This window comes from Lissotriton helveticus, chromosome 5_1, assembly GCF_964261635.1.
Source record: "Lissotriton helveticus chromosome 5_1, aLisHel1.1, whole genome shotgun sequence".
Taxonomy (NCBI): Eukaryota; Metazoa; Chordata; class Amphibia; order Caudata; family Salamandridae; genus Lissotriton; species Lissotriton helveticus.
In genome coordinates, this window is record NC_136065.1 from 1,021,362,862 (window position 1) to 1,021,387,933 (window position 25,072).

Here is a 25,072-nt window from a genome sequence, read left to right on the forward strand (position 1 = left end):
TGATCCGGTTATGATGTACACATCATTGCGACTGAAGCTTTAAAAGATGGAGCTATTTTTAATATGAAGACCGGGCATGCCATAGATGACCTGCTTCTGTTGACCTGCATATTACTGGTACCTATGAGTTACATCTGAACTGTGCCTGCTACTATTGCACTCACGGATTTGGTCATGCATATTACTACCGTCACTAATGCTAAACCATAAGCTTTTAGTCTCATGCATGGACTGGGCATACCACAGCTAAATGTTCCTATACGATAGATCTTCATTGAGTCAGCCTGTGCGTATGTGACTCAAGTCTGTCGACCCAACCTAGACAGCAACCGAAGAAGAGTAAATGTCACTACTAGCACCTGTGCTTCAATCCTCAGCTCCGGTGTTGTGTAAATAATGTGGAGGCTGGGGTAAGTTACAGTCTCAGAGGTCTGGGCAGACCTCATGGTTACATGTGTTTGACGGTACGATCAGATTACATGGCTACTAGCAAGTGCCCCTTCATTATTGGTACTTTGCAGTACTTTTAAGATCCCCTAAAGTTCCTCATTGCTCAAATGGGTGTAATTTGTGACATTTATGTTTTCCCCTGCCGTCACTGAATGATTTTGCTCATGTGAAAAGTGTCACACATTGTTGTTGAAATGTCACTCATAATTACACAGAAATTATGAAAGTATCACCATTAGCAATCTGAAACCTTGGCAGCTATGTAGGTGGGAAATTGTGATTATGGGTCGAGGGCTTGCTGGAGGTAAGACCTGTTGGGAGGATGTCACCAAAGGTATTTCCATCTCCTTGATTGTATATATCTGTAATTTATGCATTGTATTTAGTAGTGCTTTTAATAAAGGACCTTTCCTTTATAACAAAAAGCAGTCACTGAACAATGATTTATTGAGAGTAGCTATTACGTACCAGCAAGCTGGGGGTACCAGCTCACACCACCTCCCCGAAGTAGGCATTAGACTCCTCTGCTACAATGGGGTATTTGGTTCCCAGTAAAGAGAACGTTGTAGGCTTACTACTGTGAATGAATAAAATGAATTACAACTACAATATATATATATATATATATATATATATATATATATATATATATATCACCCAGACAATCTCAAATCGGGGCAAAAAGGAACTGCAGCAATATTTTGGACTACAGGAAGGAAGAACTTGTCATGGTCCAAAGGTTCAAAGATAGAGGGTATCCGAATTGGGTTCTGAAGAGAGCAATTGACAGAGTAAGGGAAATTGACAGAGCAAGTACTCTTAGCACTAGTGAGAGGGAGACCACTGAGAGTGAAATCAAAACACGCATGATCATGAATTTTAATGGCAATTCAGAACAGATACGAAAGATGGTCAACAAACATTGAGGGTTTCTCAAAAGTAATCCCATCATAGGTAAGAACCTTCCAGAAAAACCAAGCATCACGTACAGAAGAGGCCGCAACCTTAGGGATATGTTGGTCCATAGTGATCTCACACGCAACCCAGTCAGGAAAGGCATTGATCTACAAGGCTTCTTTCCATGCGGCCATTGTAAGGCTTGTCAAAACAGTAAGATGATCAAGGAATTTTGGAACTCAAGCACCAATACCAAGATCAGCATTTCACAATTTCTGACTTGCACAAGTACATTTGTCATCGATGTCCTAGAGGGCCCATGTAAACAAAAATATGGGGGAAGCACAACACACATGGCAAAAAACGAGTTCTCGAACATATGAGGGCAATCACTAACAAGGACAAACAATACCAGATTGCTCGTCACTTTGATAGTCATCATTTTTCTGACTATACCAAACTCTTATACTATGCCATAGAACAAGTGGTAGCGAAAAGCAGAGGGGGGAACCGTATACCCCGACTAAAACAAAGAGAATCTAAACATATTAGGGGTATGTGTACTCGTTTTCCTAATGGGCATAACATGGATGAGGAAATGGCAATACACCTGCAAGATGAATAACTACCATGTTACTTTATGTAGTTCTGCCTTAAAGACCTTTTTAATCTTCTTTTGTACAGATATATATACTATCTGCATTCGGTCAGTAGAAGATAGCAGGGTAGAGAATTATGTTGAGATCAAGTATAGAATTTTGAGCTATATGTCTTACCCCTTTTAATATATATATATCTTCTCCCTAAAGGAGGAAAGGAAGGGAACCGGTTAGAAGCTGACGGCAGCTGAATCCCTACCCTTTTCTTCAGACCATCCTCTGTCACACTCCTAGATACAGATAAGATTTTATTTGCACTTTATTTATATAATTGTGGGTATGACACGCAGGGGGTATACACAGCAAAAGGTAAATTTCATCTGACTAGTCCATCTTGTTATTATGTTATCCCTTTTTTTCTACATATTACAAATCCCACTAACCAGGGTTTAGAACAATCACTAGGAACCAGTACATTGTTTGGTCCCAGATACATTGATGCCAGCATATAGCCCATCAATCAGAATGCTACTTCATGGGCTTATGATGTGAGATAATATGACACTTTGTCGACCTGAATCGTTTTTTAAAGAGCCTATACCCACTAGCAAGGGTACAAATGCAGAATGTTTATGTTCATCTTTCTTTTACTTTCATGGTATTGATGTTAAGATACGGGCATTATTGTTAAAACTAGAGTACTTCGGGTCTTATTACTCGTATTTACACAGTGGCCAAAAGCTCTCAGAAATGACGGGAGGGCACGCCCACAAGGTGCAATACATTTGTTATCTATAAGCCACGCTCTTTGTCACTTGACAGAATTATGATTTTCTCACATTTTCACATGAATTAGACACCAGGGCACACAAAGGGATACACGTCATGAATTTTATGGGACAGCTATCCGATTGTCATTCGGTAATATGTTGTATGCAACTCTTTTTCACATTACAAGATGGCGCTTATATTTTGTAAAAAATGTAAACCATGAAGTCCGGTTTCTATGTCCATGAAGTACTGTATGTAAAGACGAAGCTGTGTTTTCGAACGCTGTGTGAACAAGCCACCACGGTGGCGAGACGCGTCACGGCGGGTTTATGACTCAATAAACCCCCATTTTGCCGCACCTTTCCTGGTCTTTGTTGCATCAGTCTACCTCCGAGAGCGTGAGTGTTACTGCGGTCTTTGGGATATTAATTACCGGCTCACTCCGCCGGTCTCACGCCACCCCGAAGATTGGGAGCGGCTTAAGGAGTTACTTGGACAAATATATATATATATATATATATATATATATATATCAAACGATGTAGGTTCACCTTGGGAATGCCAGTTGTTGTTCTGTCCCAGGAAAAAACCAACTAATCCCAAATTGCTGGCAAGAGGTACTTTATTCAAGTGAAGGTCACAGCAGCGCTAACAGATCCATATATATATATATATATATATATATATATATATATATATATATATATATATACATATATATTCACTGAAAAAACCATAGGTTTCACACCAGTTCTAGTTAGCTGGAAATTTTACTCGCATAAAACCATTGAAATTCCCACGTTATAGTTAGTTGGACTCACTATAACTTGCGCGTGCAATGCACTGCTGATGACGTCACATATTACATCACTCATGACATGGTCAGTGACATCACTCATGACATCACTGATGACACCATCCAGTGAATGTGTGTCTTTCCGAGAAATACATATGTGTTATATATATGTATATGTAAAAGTTGATGGAAGAATAAATGTTTAAATAAGTGTTTAGATGTTAAAAAAATGTTTTAAAAAAAAAATGATTGGTTAACTGGCTTATTAAGTGTATCTTAGGCAATACATATATTAGTGAGTAATGTTTAAATAATTAAATATAAGGATTAGTGTTTCACTTTCTGTATAAGTGGCTGCATGGGTTGGTGAGTAGCTACATGTGTCTGTATATGGGTTATTAGATGTTTGTTTTAGTATCAGTATGAGTGTTTGTATGGTTTGGTGGGGGTATTACTTAGCACATAGATGCATGAATAACTGACTCTCTGTATGTGTTTTGAAGACAGCATATGTGCAGGACTGTATGGGTGGATGAGTGTGTATATGTGTGTTAGTGAGTGAATGACTGTCTCACTAGTGTCTTTATCAGTAACTACATATGTTTTAATCTAGTGTATGTGAATATTGATGTATGCAAGTGAGTATATGTGAGAGTATGAGATTGTAAGAGTTCCTGTTTAAATAAGTATGTGTTTCTATATGTGATTGTTTAAGAGAGTAAGTATGTGTAAGTTTCCTTAGAAGTAAGGTGGTTGTGTGTGTATAGCTGTATATGCAAATAAATGGATGTTCAGTAGTTTATTTACATGTGTGAGTATGTGTGAGAGTATCTTTTGGATGACTGTCGGTGTGTAAGAGGATGTATAGGTGTATCACTACATATGATGAGTGAGTATATGTAGGAGTGACGATATAGAACTGTTGGTGAATGAGTGGATGTGTATATAGATGGTGGAATTATTGAATTGGTTGTTGTAACTGGTATGGGTATCTCAATTTTTTTGAAAATTTTAGTTTCTATTTTTGAATATGTGTTTCAAGGGTTACATTACAGTGAAAGGAGGTCTGTCACTGTGTCACAAGGATGGTGTCATGAGTGATGTCATGAGTGATGTCACTGACCATGTCATGAGTGATGTAATATGTGACGTCATCAGCAGTGCATTGCACGCGCAAGTTATAGTGAGTCCAACTAACTATAACGTGGGAATTTTAATGGTTTTATGCGAGTAAAATCTCCAGCTAACTATAACTGGTGTGAAACCTATGGTTTTTTCTGTGAATTTCAATGGTTTTTTAATAGCAAATCTCTATAGGTATGAAAAGTAATATTTTTTATAACGAATTTTATATTGTATAATTATGTAATAGTATATATATAAATATTTTTTTTTTGCCCCGGAGCGCTCCCGGGGCGCGTATCGATGCGCTCACCGGTAAGCGCAGTGCTTCGGCGCGCCCCGGGGCGCGTACCGGTGAGCGTCCCGTTAGCGATATTCCCGCGAACGAAAACAACATCGTGACGTATCGCGTAGCCGCGTGATGCGTCATATGACGCACAACGTAAGCGCACCCGGAAGCACCCGAGCGCATACGATTGCGCAACGTAAGCGCCGCCGGACGCGCCCCGGGGCGCGACTACGGGCCCGCCCCGGAGCGCGCCCCCGGGCACGCACCGGGGCGCGTAGCGTAAGCGCGTCGGGTCATGTGACCTGAAAATAACACTTTTGATTGGTTCAGAACACTTTTGGTTTCCACATGATGAGAAAGCCCAGGTCATGAGACCTGAAAATAACACTTTTGATTGGTTCACAACAGTTTTGTTTTCCAAATGATGAAAGACCCCACCTTTTTTCCTCATTTTCACTTTGTTGTTTGAGTGAAGAAGACCTGCATTCATTCTGTGAGAATGGCTTCACTAGTAGCAGCTGCAGGTGCATCTGCACCACCACCACCTCCACCACCACCACAAGGACCACCACAAGACCACATTGGTGGTCAAGAAGAAGAGGAGGACGAACAGGAGGAGGAGGAGTGGGACTTTCTGCCTGAGGACAATCCCCCATACAGACCCAAGGAACATTTTATTTGGAACTTTTACAAGATGCCAAGGGGTGCAAAAAAGGTGAATGCAGCTAAGGTGACTTGCCTCATCTGTGGCCAACAACTGTCAAGAGGAAACCCAAAGAAGAAGTATTCTTTTGGGAACCACACTATGATTCGACATATGCAGAGGAAGCACCCGAACAATTATTTCGGCAGCAGAGGTCAGGGAACTGACCAAGAACCCTCCCCATCCTTTTTCTTCAAGCGCCTCCAATCAACCCACTCTATCGGGTGCAGAGGCTAGGGAGATGGTCTCTAATGTACAAACCAGGTTTGCAAATTTTAAATTTGTTTGCAAATATTGCCACAAAACAATTTCATATGGTGAGCAAAGCATCACTTTACTCAATTGAGCTGCAGACAACCATCACTGCAGCAAGCAACTTTTATTTTTTTCTATTTTTTTTTGCTCCAGTTGAGCTGTTTGCAATTCCCTGTGTTTTGTTTGACCCCAGAAAAACTACAAAAAAATATAAAATTGTTCAGAAAAGCCAAAAAAAGTAAAAAAAAGTTAAAAAAACCAATAAAAAACAATAAGAATAAAAAAACTGTTCTTTTCAGAACTACCTCCAATTTATATAAAAATGCTACATTTAAAAAAAACCTCGGTCTTTCTTTTTTTCTCCAGGGTACGCGTACCGATAAGTGTAGCGGGGCGCGCACCCCCTCAAAAAAATTAAATAATAATGAGTGTGTGTGTGGTGTGTGTGTGTGTGTGTGTGTGTGTGTGTGTGTGGGGGGGGGTGGGTGTGTGTGTGTGTGTGTGTGTGTGTGTAGGATGTGTGGGTGGGTGTGTGGGGTGTGTGTGTGGGTGTGTGTGGGGGGGGTGTGGGTGTGTGTGGGTGGGGGGGGGTGTGGGTGTGTGTGGGTGTGTGTGGGGAGTGTGTGTGTGGGTGAGGTGTGTGTGTGGTGTGCGTGTGTGAGGTGTGTGTGTGGGGTGTGTGTCAGAGGTGTGTGTGTGTGTGTGTGGGGGGGTGAGGTTTGTGTGGGGGATGTGTGGGGTGTGTCTGTGAGGTGTGTGTGTTTGTGTGGGGGGGAAGTGAGGTGTGTGTGGTTGGGGGTGTGGGGTGTGTGGGTGTAGGTGGGGGTGTGGGGGTGCAAGGTGTGGGTGTTGGTGTGTGGGGTGTTTGGGTGTGGGTGAGGTATGTGCGTACCCCGCGACTTTCCGATTTTTTTGTTTTGTTTTTTGGACCTTGGGGGTCCTTGTGGGACCCCCTCAGCAGGCCTAGGGGGTCAGGATGCTTCTACCCTGAGATCTACACGTTTGTTTTTCTGCTTTCCTGTGCCTCAGTCTACCGAGGCACAAGATGGCTGCCAACAGTTTCTGTTTTGGAGTGTTGACAGACATTGGCAGCCAATCAGAATGCAGCTTGCGCACTAGAGGTACGCGTACGGTACACGTAGGTGCGCGTACGGTACGCGTACGGTAAGCGTACGGTAAGCGTACAGGTAAGCGTACGGTAAGCGTACAGGTAAGCGTACAGGTAAGCTCACGGGTAAGCTGCTATAGATATATATTTATTTTAACCTAAATTACTCAAAATCCACTGGAGCACATATCTTGAGACATAGCAAAGGCACATCGGGCTACCAGTCCCTACAATTTTGCCAAGTTTGGTGGAAAACCATTCAGCCTTTCGGGCTAAAAGTGAGTCCAACCGCCCTATGGAAATTAACATGGGAAAAACACGTTTTGGGACCCCCCTTTTATCTTGGCCCCCGCTTGACGAATCCCCCCCAAACTTTCAGGGAAGGAGCGGAGCGCCGCGAGGCAAATTTCAGGCAGATTCCTCAACCGGCGCCAAAGTTATTCCCAATAGAATGTTGCCATTTCCCTATGGAAAACAATCCTAACTATAACTACCTACTGGCGGCCAGTAGGTAATATATATATATATATATATATATATATACATACATATACACACATATACACACACACACCCATACAACATACACCCATCAAATATATTTAGTTTACATTTTCAGTCACACAAGCAAAAATATGAATTGCAAACTGTAATTAAGACCTCCCAACTCCTAGGATCCACTAAGTATTGTTTCCTGTTCGATAAATGTTGAAATAGTCTATATATATATTACATACATTTTTGACCAGTAATCAGTGCTTTAGGTTCTAAGATGCCTAGCTATTACACATTGTATGACGACAGTAGGGAAAAAGAGTGAGCGCATAGGAGAAAAGGGAAAGAGGAGAGTGGGTAGTAGAGAGAAGGGGAGCAGCTGATAGGTAGAGGGGGATTCTCAGAGAGTTAGGAGAAAGGAGGATAGATGATAGAGATGTATAGTTTGGGGGTAGTTGAGGGTGGGCATGAGGAAGAGAAGAAAAGAGCAGAACATGGGACAGTGATAGAGGAGAGAGGGGGTGAGGAGAGCGGGACAGAAGACGGGGTCAGGAGAAGGACACGTACGAGAGGAAGAGGAGGGAAGAAAAAAACTGGGTTGTTGGAAAAGAGGAGGACAGTGGAGAAGGAGAGAGTCAGAAGGAATCCTTGGCAAAAAAGCGCCGCCCGCAACAGTGTGGATAAATGAGGATAAACAAACAATATCTCAACTGGTATTATTATGAAAGGCGATTAGACATGTATGCATCAAGCATTACGTGAACAGAGACAAGGAGACTCAATTAATAGTTTTTAGAAACGTGCTCATGGCATCGTATAATTAAAGAACAAGAATTGATGTATACAAACCGAATTGGACTTGATGCTCTAAGTGTGCAAGTGACACAAGAAGTGGCGACGCAAGTGACAACTGTGATCAGCAGGAACGGCGCATGGTGTGAAGGTGCTTGAATATATACAGTTTATCAAGTGAACAATGTGGCTCAGAACAATGAATTGTAATGCAGGTATCTTGGAAGATTTTATTGATTATTTAACAGAGCCATACTGGGAGATGTGCCATCTATTGCACTGAACGGTCGAAAACGTTTTGATCCTCTTTGGTCAGGATCATCTTCAGGACCGGGTTGTCATTAAAAATGGTGCTGTACAGGGAGGAAAGGGAGAGGGTAAGGGTTGGGAATGGAAGGAGGGCAGTGACACGAAGGACGGGGGCGTTGGTGGAGCCTAAATGGAGGAACCACAGTCAGGACAGTAACCACGAGTGTGGGGCGGAGTGCATGCGTGGAGAGGGGGTGGCGGGTGCAGGTCGTGAAGAAAGCAAGAGAAGCGAGAGAATGAGAGGGGGGAGGATCAAGGAAAATGGAAGCTATAGATCCTGTTGAACCAGTGAAGCTGCGGGGTTTGAGGGTCGCAGGTAGGGCAGAGGCCTAGGATGGCTTGCGGTCTAGACAGAAGCTCCTGAAGAGATGGGGCCAGTCGTATTAGCCAGGGCGGAAGGCCTATGAAGCCAGTGGGGATACAGTGTATACTAGGCGCAGGTGGGGCAGAGGCCTATGAAAGCTCGTGGAATAACCTGGAAGGATAGGGGCAGGCTTCTAAGCCCGCCACAGTGCAGCATAGAGGGAATCGGATGAGAGCAGAGCAAACTAACAAGCGCACCAGCTGAGCCGCGGGCAGCTGCACACACGCAAAAGCCTTGAAGTAAAGGCAAGCGTTAGGCTAGCCAAAAACCATAAGGCGGGATTAAAACTGATGGTCTTCTGCACTGTGTAGTAAAAAGTACAACTGCGCTGGGTTGATTAGCACGCCCTCTGGGTGTTTTGATGGCCGGAGCTGCACTACAAACTATGCATTTATTTAGTACTGTTAAATCCAGCAGCATTGACCAATGCTGTGTAGCTGATCACCCTTTTCAATTCCAGGATAACCATATGCACACAGGAAGCCATTCTGGCCCTATACACTCACCCTATGGTGCAATCTGTTATTTAAAGACTCAATTCCCTCTCGCCCTCATCGTCAAGACTTTACTATGTGCTACTCCCCGGAGCCCACATCAACCCCCTGGCAACATATGCACTCCCATTATCAGGCGCTCACTTTAGGCATGCCCCGGGCAGGCGTGGCCTCCCTCTCTTGGTTGCTGGAGAAGTTGCGGCTCTTGTCTTTGTTGCGCACCATTAGGTGCTTGCGGTAGAGCTGCACATACAACGTCCTTGCGCTGGTCCCCGGCCGGCAGCGCCACGCTGTTGGCCAGCAGCTCACTGTTAAGCTTATCTTTGGTCAACAGAGACGGGTCCTCCCAGAACTCGGGCATCATGCACCAGCTCCCTGGTTCTTGCCTGGCTGGCCCGGATTAGTCTAGGCGCGGTTCCCTGGGCTCAGAGCTGCAGCGTGTGGAGTGGGCGGAGGAGTCAGGCGACCAGCTAAGCCAGACAAATGGAGCCCGCTCTCACACTGTCGAGGAGGGTAAAGCTCACCCTCAGCAAAGCGCACTACAATTGGACGAAGGCAGTATAAAGCAAGGAGCTTATTGGCTGCCCACTTCAAGACACCATAACCAGGCTCGTAGCTCCGTAACAGAATCCTTCAGTCGCACTAACAAAACGGCAGGAAAATACCCTGTTTGAATCGAGCGGGAGGGCGTGAGTGGAGCAGCCTGACTCCATCCTCGGCACTCCCCGCTTCATAGTGTCTGCTTATTATTGTGCTGCGCAATAGCATTAGAGCCATACTATTCATGAAACAAACAAATCCTCACAGTTATAATAGCCCTATCAGAAAGCTAGTGTATGTGGCACCCTATAAATTAGGCTGTCGTATTAAAACAAGCGCGGTCACGAAAGTGAAAGTGACTGCGCTGGGTTAATTAGTAACCCGATCCTGGAATGCAGCTGGCACACTGCGCGCCACTGCTGGCTCCGCTCGCTCCCGAAAATTCAGAAAATGCGGGACATAACCCCACCTTTGGCCATTTGTGTGCATTCATTTTTGAAAGCCAAACGCAAAGGCCAATGGAATGTGTGGGAGGAGTCCGACCCACACGGAGAAGTCTCTTGGAAGTCTGGAGTGATTCCAAGAGGCCCTCTCCTAGAGCAGCGCATGCACGATGCGCTAGGCTCGACCTAAAAAATTAGTAATTGAGAGAAATTTTACAGGGGTATATAAAAGCAAAGTACAATATATAAGAGAGTGAATACCATGAGTATTTTAGGACCACTACCTCATCTAGAGCATGGACATCTACCACAAACACACCTGTTGAGGAGATGTGAAGGTCACGGAGCTTGGAACCTCATAGGCAATCTGGAGAGAGCCTCCACCCATATCTAGAACTCCGACTGTCCGCCTCCGAATCAAAGCATCTTTCTCGGTACCTATTGTGACAGCAACCACAGCATCACCCGCTGAAACCAAAGAGATCGGAATTAGTCACTATCTAAGAACAAGCAGGAGGACTCATGTTTAAGGCTTAGCGATTCTACTCTGACTGTGCCACATGCCGGAGCTCAGGAGAGACCCTTAGGTAAAGGCACAGTGCAGAGAGTGACGACATAGGATAACTGATGCATGTTCAAACACCAGGCATGTGCTCTGAGAAAGGCTGTTAAAATTGCTCAGCTACTCAAGAAAAAAGTTTATGGATGCAGTGAGTTTAACAAATAATATGGTTGATCATTTACTCAGCAAAGATTGTTGCATTCATATGCATTTAACTATTTTAAATTGAAATCTAAAACAATGTTGCTAACAGTTACCCCTTTGTTCATCCAGGTTTCGTCACGCATACACTGAATTACAGTTATTCAATAAATGACAGACAAATTAGCACCATATCGAGATTAAAAAATCATTCCATTAAAGTCCTGCATTAACACTGTAAACAAGCCCTTAATTACCATAGTTCCCATAGCTTCATAGGTGTATATCTATCATCCATGCATCAGAGATACTGAAAAACAAGCTTAAAACCGAGGAATCAATGGCACAGTGAGCCAATCTTCAGGGTCCATGCATGAGCAGCAGTACACTCTCCCAACATATGCATCAGCAGCACTGGAGGTCAACAATGAAGCACTATGGACCCAGCACGAGGAACCAAGGATCAATTCCATAGGGCAGGCATATTGTAAAGCAAAATTCAGGCAATATAGCGAAAGGCGTACTTGGAAGCAAAGCTTGACGTCACCAAAGCTGTGGTAATATGCCGCTTTGCAAGTACATAAACCGCATTTGAAAGCGCAGCTGGGACCCATGATTTGAGAACAGCATGAGTAACAGATCCGGAGGGACAGGGAGATCAAAAACCTAAACCAAAGCTTGGTGTTCATGCGTTAACAGAATCTGTTAAAAAAAAAAAACTTATAGCTCAACAGGAGCAAAAATTACTACTTTTTATAATGTCTGCTTCTCAGGATCTATCATTCAACAACACCGAAGACAAATTTTGGCAAACATGAACCGCAGCTCATTTAACTTCTCAGTATTAAATGTACTGAGTCACAATACCATCATACACTATGGCTGCTTTAATTAACAAAACAAAAAAAAAACTTAGGTCCAGCTAAAATGTCCAAAATTAGCTAATGGAGAACGAGAATTGGGTATGCCATGGAAGAGAGAAAGCTTCATTGTTACATGCTCAATTTGGCAAAGCGTGCAATTATCTAGAAACTGACTTCCCGAAGCTGGAGAGCCATGCCGATTCCTGAGAGGAGTTTCTTTTCCCCGACGGCCTGACCTCCCTGCCACTTGGACAGCATCAGTCACACACGACCGTTATAGAAGGGTCCCCCCACCCTTGGACAGACCCGCTACCACTAACGCCATCCACTTTCGGAGGACCCAGCACTGAACCCGGTGCCAGTGTATTTCTTTTCTTCACCTTTTGCCGTCGAGCCAACATCCTTTTGGCCTGGAGCTGGTGACTCAATATCCCTTCTATTAAGTTTTTTTCCCTTTTTCAGTATTGCGGCTCTAATCATCTGGTTTTTGGATCAAATCTACTCCAGACGCTCACTTCCATGCTTATTGACAGCATGTTCAGGTTTTCTTAATTGTCGCTATTGAAGTCCTGAATTTTGTCACTCGCCTGGCACCTACCTGTTCCATTCATTCCCTCCATGCTGTACACCCATGGATATCTACTTGCTTGTGCCCTGCAGAAGGTGGCAGCTACATTTTAGCCCTTCACCGAAACGCTCTTATGCACTGCGCTTTGACAGGAACCTCGCAGTGATACATGTAAAGAAAAGATAGATGATTATATGGTTCTAATGTGCCGGATCCATTATCCTCTCTCTCTATGGACACGCAAAAAGCAATGCTTATTGAACTAATGTGACAGATTCAACAAAATATGTAGCTATCTGTTGACACTAGCCCATACATTTAAACTTTTGCAGTATTTTTGTTACCTTGTGTCTGAATAACTTTATGTAACACCACAGGCTGTACCCAAACTTCAAGCTGTACATGATATCGCCAATATATCTCATGTGAGGCTCCTGACTTTATGTTCTAATGTTATTGTTGGTTTGTTGAGTATGACCGATGTATGGATGTTAGTACGATATGATTGAGTTGATGGAAGAATGTTGTTCATATTATTAATAGGATGATTTTTTAGTTGTTTCTCTGCCGTGATTCACTTGGATTGGGGACATCTTATGAATCACAACACTGTTTTTGTGGGTGTTAATATGAAAAGAATATGCACAGGTTTATGTAATTTGACTAGCTTTATTATCTAGTTTGAATACTTTAAAGAGTCTTTAAAATACTAGTTAACCTATTGAAGTTGAAGAAAATATATTTTTATACTAGGGACACTGGTTTTTGCCATTTTCTGGTTTCATTCAGGTGTTTGAGCCTACCCTGGCCGCATTCTCCGCCTGTCACATGTTGTGTAGCTATTGAGAGACGCCGAGCGCTCCGGTTATCTTGTAGTCAGGTGACACACATTCCCTTCTCTTGTAGGGTTGTAGTTTCTAGTTTCAATTTGACAAAGCCCAGAACCTGATACTAGTTAGCGCAAGGATGATAGTTAAAATGGAAATGTTGCCAGTACAGTTGCTTTACATTGTAAAAGCTACCAATCACTGGAAGATTACCTTTTTTAGTGCTGCAAATGCAAACTTGTGTGAGGATCATATTAGAAACCCTTTACACAGCAACACCATGTTCATTTCAGAGTGTAGCCTCCGCTGGCAGAGGCTGATGATGTTTTATCGAAGAGCCAATCACCTATGCTGATCAATGTAAGCACTGTGGGTGTGGATATCCGACCAGAGCCCAGCAAAATACTTGAACTATTTTATATTTATCTTTCCTGGTCTCTACTATCTCCAAAACAGGTGAATGATTACAATCTGACTATTAAGGAAGGGAGCACCGCCTGAGGATGTAAGATGATAATGTTACAAAAGAATGGGTTGAAGCCTATGTGGGTGCTCTGAAGACTTCCCCACTTTGGAGATACTTCTGGAATGTCCCACCTAAGGTATATTGATTGAATGCATACGCAGATCTTCTGGTATAGGTGCCATCTGGCAATCGGAACATTGTGAAAAACAAGCAGCAATCTAATGTGCAACAAACAACTGGGCAGGTTTGTTCCCAGGTAATGAAAGATGACGCAGAGATAAAGAAGAGGATGTAAATCTTTTGTCCTGGGAGGAACTTATCTTATGTCAGGTTACATTGCAGGGTCAACAAACAGTTTATTTGATTGGAGAGTTGTGTTTGCTACTATTGAGGAATTCACACAAATCTTCTGTGTTCAAATAATTACATGCAGAGCAAATCATTCTGAGATTGTTTCAAAGTAATTTTGAGAGGAAAAGCAAAAAGAAAGGAATATAATGTTAACCGCATCCGCACTAAGCGTTTTACCGCTGTGCGCTGAAGATTGCGGAATCCCGCGGTTGATGACGAGAGGTGTACCTCATGACGAGCTGAGCTCGTCATCAGCGTCAAAGTGGTTAATAAAACTACACTGAAAGGCGGACATCTGCAAGATTGATCATATTATATTAAGATATACAGGCTGGTAGGTCTATGGATTGAAGATGTCCTTTGCCAAAGTGTGAAAAGCCTGCATTAAGATAGAGAACTTACGATGCAAAAAAGATAAAGAAGCAGACACACTCACATGAGCCCCCAACCATGGATTGGCAAAAACTACATCTAACGTATCTAGAATATGCTGCACAAGAGGCAATATATTCAACTCCACCACTGTTACTTACCATCCTCAATGTGATCAAACCGCCCCAAGACAAAGTTGATGCTGATCCACGCATACACACCTGAAAATAATAACAGGACACAAATTGAGACTCAAGTGACATTCAAAGTGTCTTAGTCAGTAGCTCTCCAATAATGCCGGTCATATGAACGATATTCCAGGATTAAAACAATTACATAAAAATATCAACTTTCCAGTGCTCACAGTTACACCATATTCCAGAACCGTCAGGGTTCATTAACTCAAATCTTGGTGAAGTGTTAGACGGCCCTTAAGGTCTGTGTCACGACAGCCTGAAAGTGCACATTTTGAAAATGATTGAAAGTCACCATCTCATTGCTCCTCCAGGAACATTATTACACATTTTATTTATTATTATTAATATTTTGGCTAGTGCTTACGCCTGTTTCGGATCACTACATCTGTTGGAGGGAAGATAAATGGTTAAAATTGAAGACACAGTGGTGAATGGAACCAGATCCAGAAGCATGGAAATTACATTGTGTATGCAGGTGTTGACAAGCCTCTTTTCGGTCCCAGATTTTATTTGAGAGATTCAGTTTTCTTATGTAGGTGTGACGGGAGGCTGTTCCAGAGTGTGGTGCTTTGTGTGTGAAGGGATTCTATAGAACATCTGGATGGGTTTTTGAAGGCTGATCAGAGATATCTGGTGGGCTTGTAAGAGGAGAAGGGGTAACAACTATTTGTTAATCACAGCAGGTTTGGAGGGCACAATTTCTTCACCAGATAGAGAAAATGTTTAAATATCTATGTTGCCACTATTTAGGACAATGTTCACTACCACATAACTTTGGTTATTTTGACCTAGCAAAGCCTCGCTTTCCTGTTCAGAAACATGAAGGTCATTGTGTGGCAATCGTGCAAAAAGTAGCAAATGCAGAATCGCCATACATTAAGATACCAGGGAATCAACACAAAGCTATTCACTGGCGTCAACTGCACCCTGGCATCAATGAACACCTCTGCAGCACTTATAGAGCGCACACATGTACTCAGAAGTGTCTCTCCGTAGTGGCTCAAGAGACCTTTGCGTCACCTTTGAGAGATACATTGGGTGTGAAGCAGTACGAAGCATCTCAAGGCTAATGGGGAGGGTTAGACCAAATGTAAAAGAGCAATGGCATTACATAGAGCAGCATTGCATGAAGGACAAATTCTTCTAAATCAGTATAGCCACTGTCCTTTCAAAAATGGAGGGCAACTCTGGCAGCAAGATTTAAAAGTGGCCCGGGTATATTCTTCCTATGCAGCGGATTCCCTAATTCTGTGGTTTAAGCTGAAAAGGAGCTATACAAATGCTACCTATAGGGTTTGGCGAATCATAACCGTTCCATTTAAACTATTAGAACTGAATGGTGACTGACAGGAGGTGTGGGGGTCTCATTCTCAGCAGTATGGCTTGCAGCTCACTCAACATGAGCTCTTTGAGAAATTCATGTGACTAGTGTCAAATGTATGGAATTATGTTAACAACAGAAGGACAACTGTGAACTTCAATAATTGCATGGTGGTGGACAACTTGAACCCACTTATGGAACAAATGTGATTGCACTTTGTGAACTGGTCCCACCTGAATCTCTCTCTCTGGGGCTGGACGCAAGCGTTGAAAATGGCCACCCTGCCCAGTTTCACTTACATGCCAGGGATACTCCCCCAATTGATGCCCCCGAGGCCCTTCGTCTGATAGACAAAAACATCAGGTCCTTCATTTGGGATCCGACAAGACTCCATCTGGTGATCCGAAAGCTTATAGCCCATATGTCCGCAGGGGCTTGGACCTGCAGTCAGTAGAACATTACTATCTAGCATTACATTTGGCAAAACTGGTGTACATGCACCCCCCAGGTCCAGAACCCACTGTTGTGGGTCGCAACACAACGCAGCCTCCATGACGGCTTGCCGGGCGGTTGGCCCTTTATCTCCCTGGCCCCACTGCGAACCCAAATCCCATGCTGACTGCCATGCTCATTGCCTGGAAACGGGCCCACAAGCTCCTTTCAGTGAATGCATACCTCCACAATAAAGCTCCCTGCTGGAAATTGTTTTGGGCAGCAAAACTAAACAAGAGTGTAAAGCAACACAGACCTGGCAAAACACCCTTCACGGAGAGTCAGGCAGCAAGGATATAAAGCTTAAAACAATTGTGCAAATATGACCATGTGGCCACACGGCAGATGTCTAACAGTAAACACCTCTTGTAACAGCCGTAGAAGTAGCCATGGCCCTGAGGTAGTGGATCCAAATGCCAGCCGGAGGGTTTTTGTTAGCTGTGGCATAGGATATCTTAAAACAAATAATCAGAAGATACAACCTATTATGAAATGGTGCACTTGTTCATTGCTTTGTCTCTCTTGGCTCTGGTGAAGCCCACAAAGAGCTGATCACCCACTCTGTTCGATCACGTATGGTCAATGTAGTAAGACACTGGTAGAAAATCTTGAAAGGTGGTTGTACTGAGAGGGCCTAGATTTCGCCAAACCTATTGGACAACCACTGTCTCTAGGAAGAGAGTTTTCATATTCAACCAGGCAACCGTGAATCAGCTTGAGTGGGGATGCCATGTGGAATGTTAACACAAAAATCAAGTTTAGCTGAAGAATAAATGAGTGGGAGGAAACAAGTAAAATAAACTGTTCACAAAACGCACCACTAGTGGTTGGTTAGGACAACACATGAAAGCGGATGGAGCAGCCAAATAAGTCTTGCTAGAAAAGGGAAAGTAGAAGCAGAGAATGTTGGAAAGACAGAACTGAAATGGATTCAGACATTTCAACTCGCTCCTCTGAACAAACGTGTTTCAGTGATGGTAGTAGGTGGGACAGTTCTGATCCGCGCAGACTTCGTTCTGCCCTAGAAGTGATGATGAAGCTGCTAGTCAGCAACACCCCTGCATGTCGAGGCCAGTTTCTTCTTTTACTCTGTCCATGATTGTGGAATAGGCCTTCAGTCCTTCCAGAGGCTGCTTCTTCAGCAGTGCGTAGCAGATTTTAATGCAGAGGACTATCCACCTTGGCAGAGTCCTTTTCGGCACCACCTTGCCTTTCTTTGCACCAGAGAAACCCACAAAAAGCTGATCGTCTACCCAATGGTCTTTGGTGTGATTGAGGTAGAAACTCAAAACTCTTCCAGGATCCTACCAAAAGAGTCACTCCTCCTCCTTCGAGGGGTGCGGTGGAACAAAGAACATGGAGTGTGATCAATTGCCCATGTGAAAAGCCGTATTGACTTGCCAAAAAAGGCTCCACTGGTCCTACACACCACTTTATATTAAAACAAGCATTTGCAATGCAATAGGTCTCGCATTAGGAAAGTTTGAGCTATTGGTATTGTAAATGACAAATTTTTTATTTATGTTGTTTTTTTAAATAGCTAAATTAATATCTTTGTCATTTACAATGCCAATAGTTATAACCAATGTTCCCTCTAATTATTTTCCTCTGTGTGCAGCAGAGTAAGGTCTGTGTGCGCTGCAGCCAAGGCTATGTGCGCCAAGAACCTGACTGCGTGTGTAGACCAGGGCTTTGAGTTAGATGACAATACTCGTTGATCTTTCAAAGGGGCGTAACCAATGCAAATAAGGGTGTGGCTTAAAAGCAATTACAATAAAAATATGTGCATCGCATAGTGTGCCACCCTACTGATATATTGCTGCTTTTGTCATTGCATCCAGATATACAAGACAAGTAACATTACACCTACAAGAAGTCAAGACTATTGGCTTTGTCCATGGTTGTTTTTTGCATCAAGTTGTATATAATATTGAAAATGCTTCCGCTCTTGCGGTTGGGGTTGTGGCTAATGCTCGAGCTATCGATTTCGGAGATGGGTTTTTAGTCTCGGGTCAGCCTAACATCCTGTGATTCTGGGCAAATCAATTAATCTCCCCATGCATACTAAAAAATATAATAATAATAAATCATGTAAAGTGCTCCAATACTTTTGGGTTGAGTTTGCATCTAAAAACTTGCCGCAATCCTTTTTTAAATGCAGGGTAGAAACCATAACAGATGGAGAAAGAATTAGGAAAACAGAGGGAAAGAGAAAGGGAGGGCAGAAAGGAAGAATGAAATATATGAAATATGAAAAGAAGGAAGAAACTGCGACATGAAGGAGAGGTCAATAAAAGAATGGATACAAAGGTGAAAGGTTTGAGAGATGGAAGAGTAAAGTTATTTTTGCATGGGTGGGTGCACGTAAGAATGGATTGAAGGATGAATGTTTGGATAGATGGATGGAAACCTGGATGGAAGGGTGAAAGGCTGGGTGATTGATAAAAGGTGGGTGAAATGATGGATGGAATTGTAAAGGAAGGATGGATGGATTAGATGAAAAGACAGACGGATGGGAGCAATCCTTGTGAAAGGATTCCTGTTAATCAAAGCACCCATCATGCGCTGCAATTAACAGGAATATCACAATGGCCCATAATCAGCACCCAGCTGCGCTCTATTTAGAAAAGAATTGAAGCAAGTCTAAAGCACAAAGCACACGTCATGCTTTTGGACTTGCTATATGTCTTTTCTCAATTGCGAGAGACTGCGGGCTGATTGTGGGCATTTGTGAAAGTATTCCTGATAATTGCAGCGCGTGACGGGCGCTGTGATTAACAGGAATACTTTCACAAAGGCCTCAGGCAACCAGTAAACTGCCGTTTTTCGCCGCTCGCGTTTTAAAAGCGGGCAGCGGCGAGAACTTGTGCGCGTTTCACAGGGGACACTGCGCGCTCTGTACCTTAACGGTGGGCGGCCGCGCAGCCGCGCAGGTTAGCGGGAACACTGGTTATAACTTTCGCAAAGGTGACACCTATAGCATTTGTAATGCAATATGTGTTGTATTTACGTGACTTACATGTATTGCTATTACAAATAACAATGGTTTTTAATAATTAATACTTAAATAAAAGTTATTGTAATTTATAATGACAATAGCTTAAACTTTTGTAAATAACATTTGTGAAGATTATGTTCAGTGTATTTTATTTTGACGAAAAGCCAAGAACAGAAGTGAAATATTAACATCTTTTTGTTACATTTGTAATAAAGCTTGAAACATTGAGAGAACAAATTTGAACCAGTTGTTGTTGAATGGTTGCACAGATTGATGCTGTGGTGGCGCTGAGTGATGTTGTGATGGAAATCATGTGATGCTGTGGCGTTCAGTGATGCTGTGGCAGCGCATAGTGATGTTGGATTTGCCTGAAATGATGCTATGGTGGTGCTGAGTGATGCTGTATGCTATGCTATGTTTTGTTTTGCTATCCTATGTTTTGTTTTGCTATGCTATGTTTTGCTATCCTATGCTTTGATTTGTTATGCTATGCTATGCTATGTTTTATTATGCTATGCTTTTTATGCTATGTTTTGTTATGCTATGTTTTGTTGTGTTTTATTATGCTATGTTTTGTTTTGCTATGCTATGTTTTGTTATGCTATGCTATGTTTTGTTGTGTTAAGCCATGCTATGTTTTGTTGTGTTTTCCTATGTTTTGTTATGCTATGTGTTTTGTTATGCTAGGTTTTGTTTTGCTATCCTATGCTTTGTTTTGTTATGCTATGTTTTGTTTTGCTATCCTATGCTTTGTTTTGTTATGCTATGTTTTGTTGTGTTTTGCTATGCTGTGCTTTATGCTATGCTTTGTTGTGTTTTGTAATGCTATGCTATGTTTTGTTGTGTTGTGTTTTGCTATGCTGTGCTTTGTTATGCTATGCTATGTTTTGTTATGCTATGCTATGCTTTGTTATGCTATGTTTTGTTATGCTATGCTAAGCTTTGTTATACTATGCTATGTTTGGTTTTGCTATACTTTATGTTATGCTTTGTTTTGTTATGCTGTTTTGTTATACTATGCTATGTTTTGGTGTGTTTTGTTATGCTATGCTATTTTTTTTGCTATATTTTATTTTGCTATGCTATGTTTTGTTGTGTTTTGTTATGCTATGCTGTGTTTTGCTATGCTGGTGAGGGTGAGTGTGTGTGAGGCTGAGGGTGTGTGAGGGTGAGGGTGGGCGAGGGTGTGTGAGGGTGAGAGGGGGGTGAGGGGGTGTGAGGGTGAGTTTGACATCTTGAACAATCCCGGGCAACTGGAAATCCATGGAACATGTGATATCGCCTGCTAAGAACCTAAATGTGATTGCTGGCGGGTGTACCCTTGTGAGTAGACCGGTGTGTGTGCCTGTGACCGAAATGAATCACTCTTAGTTACAAAAAGGTACAAATGAGTGGAATGGAATGTTTGCTGCCGGACTTATTTATTGAACACTCATATCAGTGAAGGGCATATGGGGTGACAGAGATGCAGTTATGTCAGGCGTTCAAAGGACTGTTGGGGAGAATTCCTTTCAGGCCAGGGAATCTGGGAGTCCAGCCGGGCTGGGGAAGAGTCAGTCACACAGAAGAAAGCCTTTAGCACACTGCTACTGTTCATGTCTGAAAGCGTTCTTTCAAAATAAATGTCTCACTTAGGCATGGACGGTTCATCAGTTGGGTTATTTAGAACTGGCATTTTGTGTTGAACAATTAAGTTTCTTTGACTTGGTAGGAAGGAACCAACAGGAATACTTTATATAGCAAGACACAGTTTTGTACAAGGTAAATGAGAGAGATTCTCTTAGTAAATAACATATTTATAGGTGACATAATATGTATTTAATAATAAAAAAAAAGGCACTGGCCTTGAGACCTTCTCTACAGACCCTCTCTACTCATGCTTGCCATTTGGAACTCGGAGCAAACTATATAGGGGGCAGAATTAAAATGACTACTTTGGCTGAGAGTTTGGTCGATCCTGGAAGCTCCCCTTATGAGTGAGCTTATACAAGACTGTATCTGTTTGGATAATACCGGGTCCATCCCTGGCTGAATTATGTAAAATCTGTTTTTTGAATTTGGGAACTGAAGGGTATTTTGTAAACCCAGAAACTAATACAAGGGGTGGCAAACCCTTAGTTAAAGAGTTGTTCCATAAGTGGAGAATAGAAAGTCGCCAGAGGGATTTTTATCAATCCCAGACAGCTCTAACCAATGTGTCTATTAACCCTTCACGAGGCCTGGAGCGTTACCTCACACTAGTTTCAAAATGAGAGGAATAGATTTTATCTCATCAGGTTTCGCTTTAATTGAATTCATTTTCTTAAAGCCTATCCTTCCCAGGATACCTGGTTTGTTAACCTCCCTAACTGTCCCTGTGATTCTGTCCCTAAACCAAGCGCGTTGCACTTTATGTTGTGTTTTAGCATGTATTCTTAGCACAGAAGGTGTTTCTTGGTTCCTGTTCTTTGTGCAACCAATTGTAGGCAGCACATGACAGCTTGAATAGATTACAAACGTTGGATACCCCCATACTTTCGATGCTGTGATTATTATTTATTAAAAGTGCACCTGCCATAAGGAAGAGGCATGGACATATAATGAGCATTACATGCTGGGGTGGGTTCAACTGAGATATTTTGTGATTTTATATTTGTACACTTTTTATGAGCTTTTAAAAATGGTGTGTTGTATTTTTTAACTGTGCTTTTATAGCAGAATAAAAGTGCAAACCTGGTGCAACTTCAAAACTGGTGCAGAATTGCTCAACTTCAGGGTAAAAATGTCCAGCAACAGTGCAAACCAGCCTGCCGTTGACACATCTGTTTACTGATGTGGCTCTTGTTATTGTGAAGTGTTCACAACCCCGCTTTGCAGTGATTCACAGCACTTTTTAAACATGATTGACGACACATGAGAAGGTATTATCTGCATTTATTTTGCTAGGAAGGCAGACTTTGAAACAAGAAACTTAATCTCAGTGCACTGCTACTTAAGCAAGGAGCATGGAAATGCCAACATGATATTGTTACTGTCAGACTGGGGACTTGAAACCAAGCTCTCCTGAATGTAAACACCAGAGACTTTGAAACTAGCACTCTAGCTTCACTCCCTATCTGGGGGTCGAGAGCATATCAGTGGGGGTGAACCACCTGGTGAGATCTTGGTACCACCTGCAAATAACGTGTTCCATGTTTGGGAAGGCTGAATTAGCCTTTTACAGTTCATCAAAAGGATTCCTGCGTGTGATATGGGTTCCGGAGTAGCGTGCTACTTGCCGAAAAAGTGCTTTGTTGTCTCGTCAGGGGTAGTAAGCGCTATATAAATGCAATTACAGTACAATACAATATTGACACTATCAATAACGCCACCCAGGCTGCGGGGGAAGCAAGGGGAGGGCTATACTCCAAGGTGTACATCGTGCAACGCGGTATGAGACTCCCCGCGCCTATAAGTGAGGTGATTGGCGTAGCTGTTAATAATCAGGCCATGAGCCAGTCCAGCTGTGGTGGCAACACTCCTGTTCATTAATCAATTCTACTAATGGACCAGTCTTGTAACCAGTGGCACTAAGTGGGCTACTAGACAGCCCATAACAGTGGCCCTGCCCCCGGGCCAGGCAGCATGTGCCCCCCTACTCAAAATGAACAAAAGCTGAGCTCAGGGCAGAGCTAAACAAACACCAACCTTCATACTTCAGAAACTAAAGATAGGGGAGTGCTGTGCCCCAGATCCGGGGGGGGAGGGGGGAGAGAGAGTGGTTCAGCAGCCCAGGCGCTAATCTCGGTTTTGGGAAGCCTGGCTAGTAATACATCTTAACACCGGCCTTGGGGTGCGGGGGTGACACCTCCAGCCTAGGGCAGAAGAGGGTGTATGGGCAGGGCTTCCAGGCTTTCAGCAGCAGAGCTCATGTTACCATAAACAGAGGCAGTGAGTATTTTAAGCCGTAAAGCCACCCTCTTCTCTTCTCAGTCACTACACCTTCATTTAGGAGGATAAGGGGGTTAGATGGTTAAATGCCACTTGGTGAAAAAATCAATCCCGAAAAACACATGGTAAATGTTCCATAAAAAATAAACATAAAACTTGTTTCTTGAGCTAACTCTATCAAAGAGGATGCATTAAATGAATGATTTACGAGCTAGGCAAAGTTGTGTTCCTGTGGCATTCCTGTTTGACAAGCGCAGACGTTTTCTATTTTTTTTTTTTACTTTGTAGTAAAACCAAATTCACCCGCCCCCACCCCGTCCGTGCTTGAGACACAGAAGCGGCACTCTGTCGTGCACGACCAGCCTGGTGTCATCTCATAGCAGTTGATAATCAATCTAAAGTGTCTGTAGCTCGGACAAGCCCATCAAAGCACTTTATGTACTAATACACACTGGGCATATGATTGCGGTCAGAGCTCCATCCCCCACTGCACTGAATTGCTAAGGGGAGCTTAGTCAGAAGGCAAGAGAAGGGAGTGTAAATGAACGCGAGTTGTGCGAGGAAGAGGAGAGAAGGAGGGAGGGGGGGGGCGGGTTGTCGCGTCGGCCCTAAAAGTGACTCGTGAAAGCAAGCATTGGCGAAATGAAATAATAAAAAAAAAAAACAAGCTTGTTTCTCTAAATTGTGAGATTCTAGGAGATGGGTCAACAGCAGGGGTGAATAATTAGTGTGGGGGGGGGGGGGGGGGAGGATAAATGCGAGACACGGCCGGCCGTGAATAATTAGGGGAGGAGAAATGGCTTTGAAGAGCTGCTGGAGGAGGCACCACGCTGAAGCATGGCCGGCCGTGAATAAGTGTCGGGTCTGATACAATTAAGCGAGGCAGGCAGATTGGGGAGCAAATGGCAAGCGCGCTGAGGAAGCCTGTGGGAGGGAGGCTGGGGCTTTGATGTGGTGAAATGCGCCTGCTTGTGGTCACGTGATTCTCGTGAACTGTTGGAAATCCGCTTTTTGAGAGCCTTGGGTTTAAGTCTTGGTTTAGCTGTGGTTTCGCGGCATTAGACTCGCATATTCATTCCTGCGGAATGGAATAGGCGAGACCTATAAAAGGTGGTGTAAGGTGGTTGCACTAAGAGCGCTTGGAGATCACTCATGTAATGAGCCAAAGTTACTGCAACCTGGAAAATGTGTTTGACTGTAGCGAAAAGATCTAGGGGGGCTCTCTACACTGCTGTAAAATGTCCAACGACATTACGAGGTGTAACCGCTTTTCGTGATATTGCACGCGTCGCTGGCTGAGTTTGTCCACCCTGGCGTTGAAAGATCCCACCAGGTGGTTTAAGATCAGGTAAATGCCCTGACTCTTCAGTCATCCCGAGATGACGTGCCTCTTATCACAGGACACCACCCCACCTGGCATCTTGCAGTACCACATGCGAGTTAGGTGAATGGCCCACAACTCCTACAGCTTGAAGCGGAGAAGGGTCTCCGTCGACGACCAGACTCCTCGGAGCACCACCACCCCTAGATGTTAATGTTAATGAGATTTATAAAAGCGCACAAATACCCAATGGTGTC

General features: G+C 43.2%; 1 protein-coding gene across 1 annotated transcript in view; it reads right to left on the minus strand.

The window, feature by feature from the left end:
- The window catches only part of ENTPD7 (ectonucleoside triphosphate diphosphohydrolase 7), a 121,389-nt gene that overhangs the window by 51,955 nt on the left and 44,362 nt on the right, over window positions 1-25,072 (minus strand). The window contains exons 7-8 of the mRNA XM_078643547.1: window positions 14,739-14,798; window positions 10,747-10,895 (exon numbers count right to left, since the gene is read on the minus strand). Coding sequence (XP_078499673.1) covers window positions 10,747-10,895; window positions 14,739-14,798 — 209 coding nt within the window. The remainder of the gene's footprint in view (window positions 1-10,746; window positions 10,896-14,738; window positions 14,799-25,072) is intronic.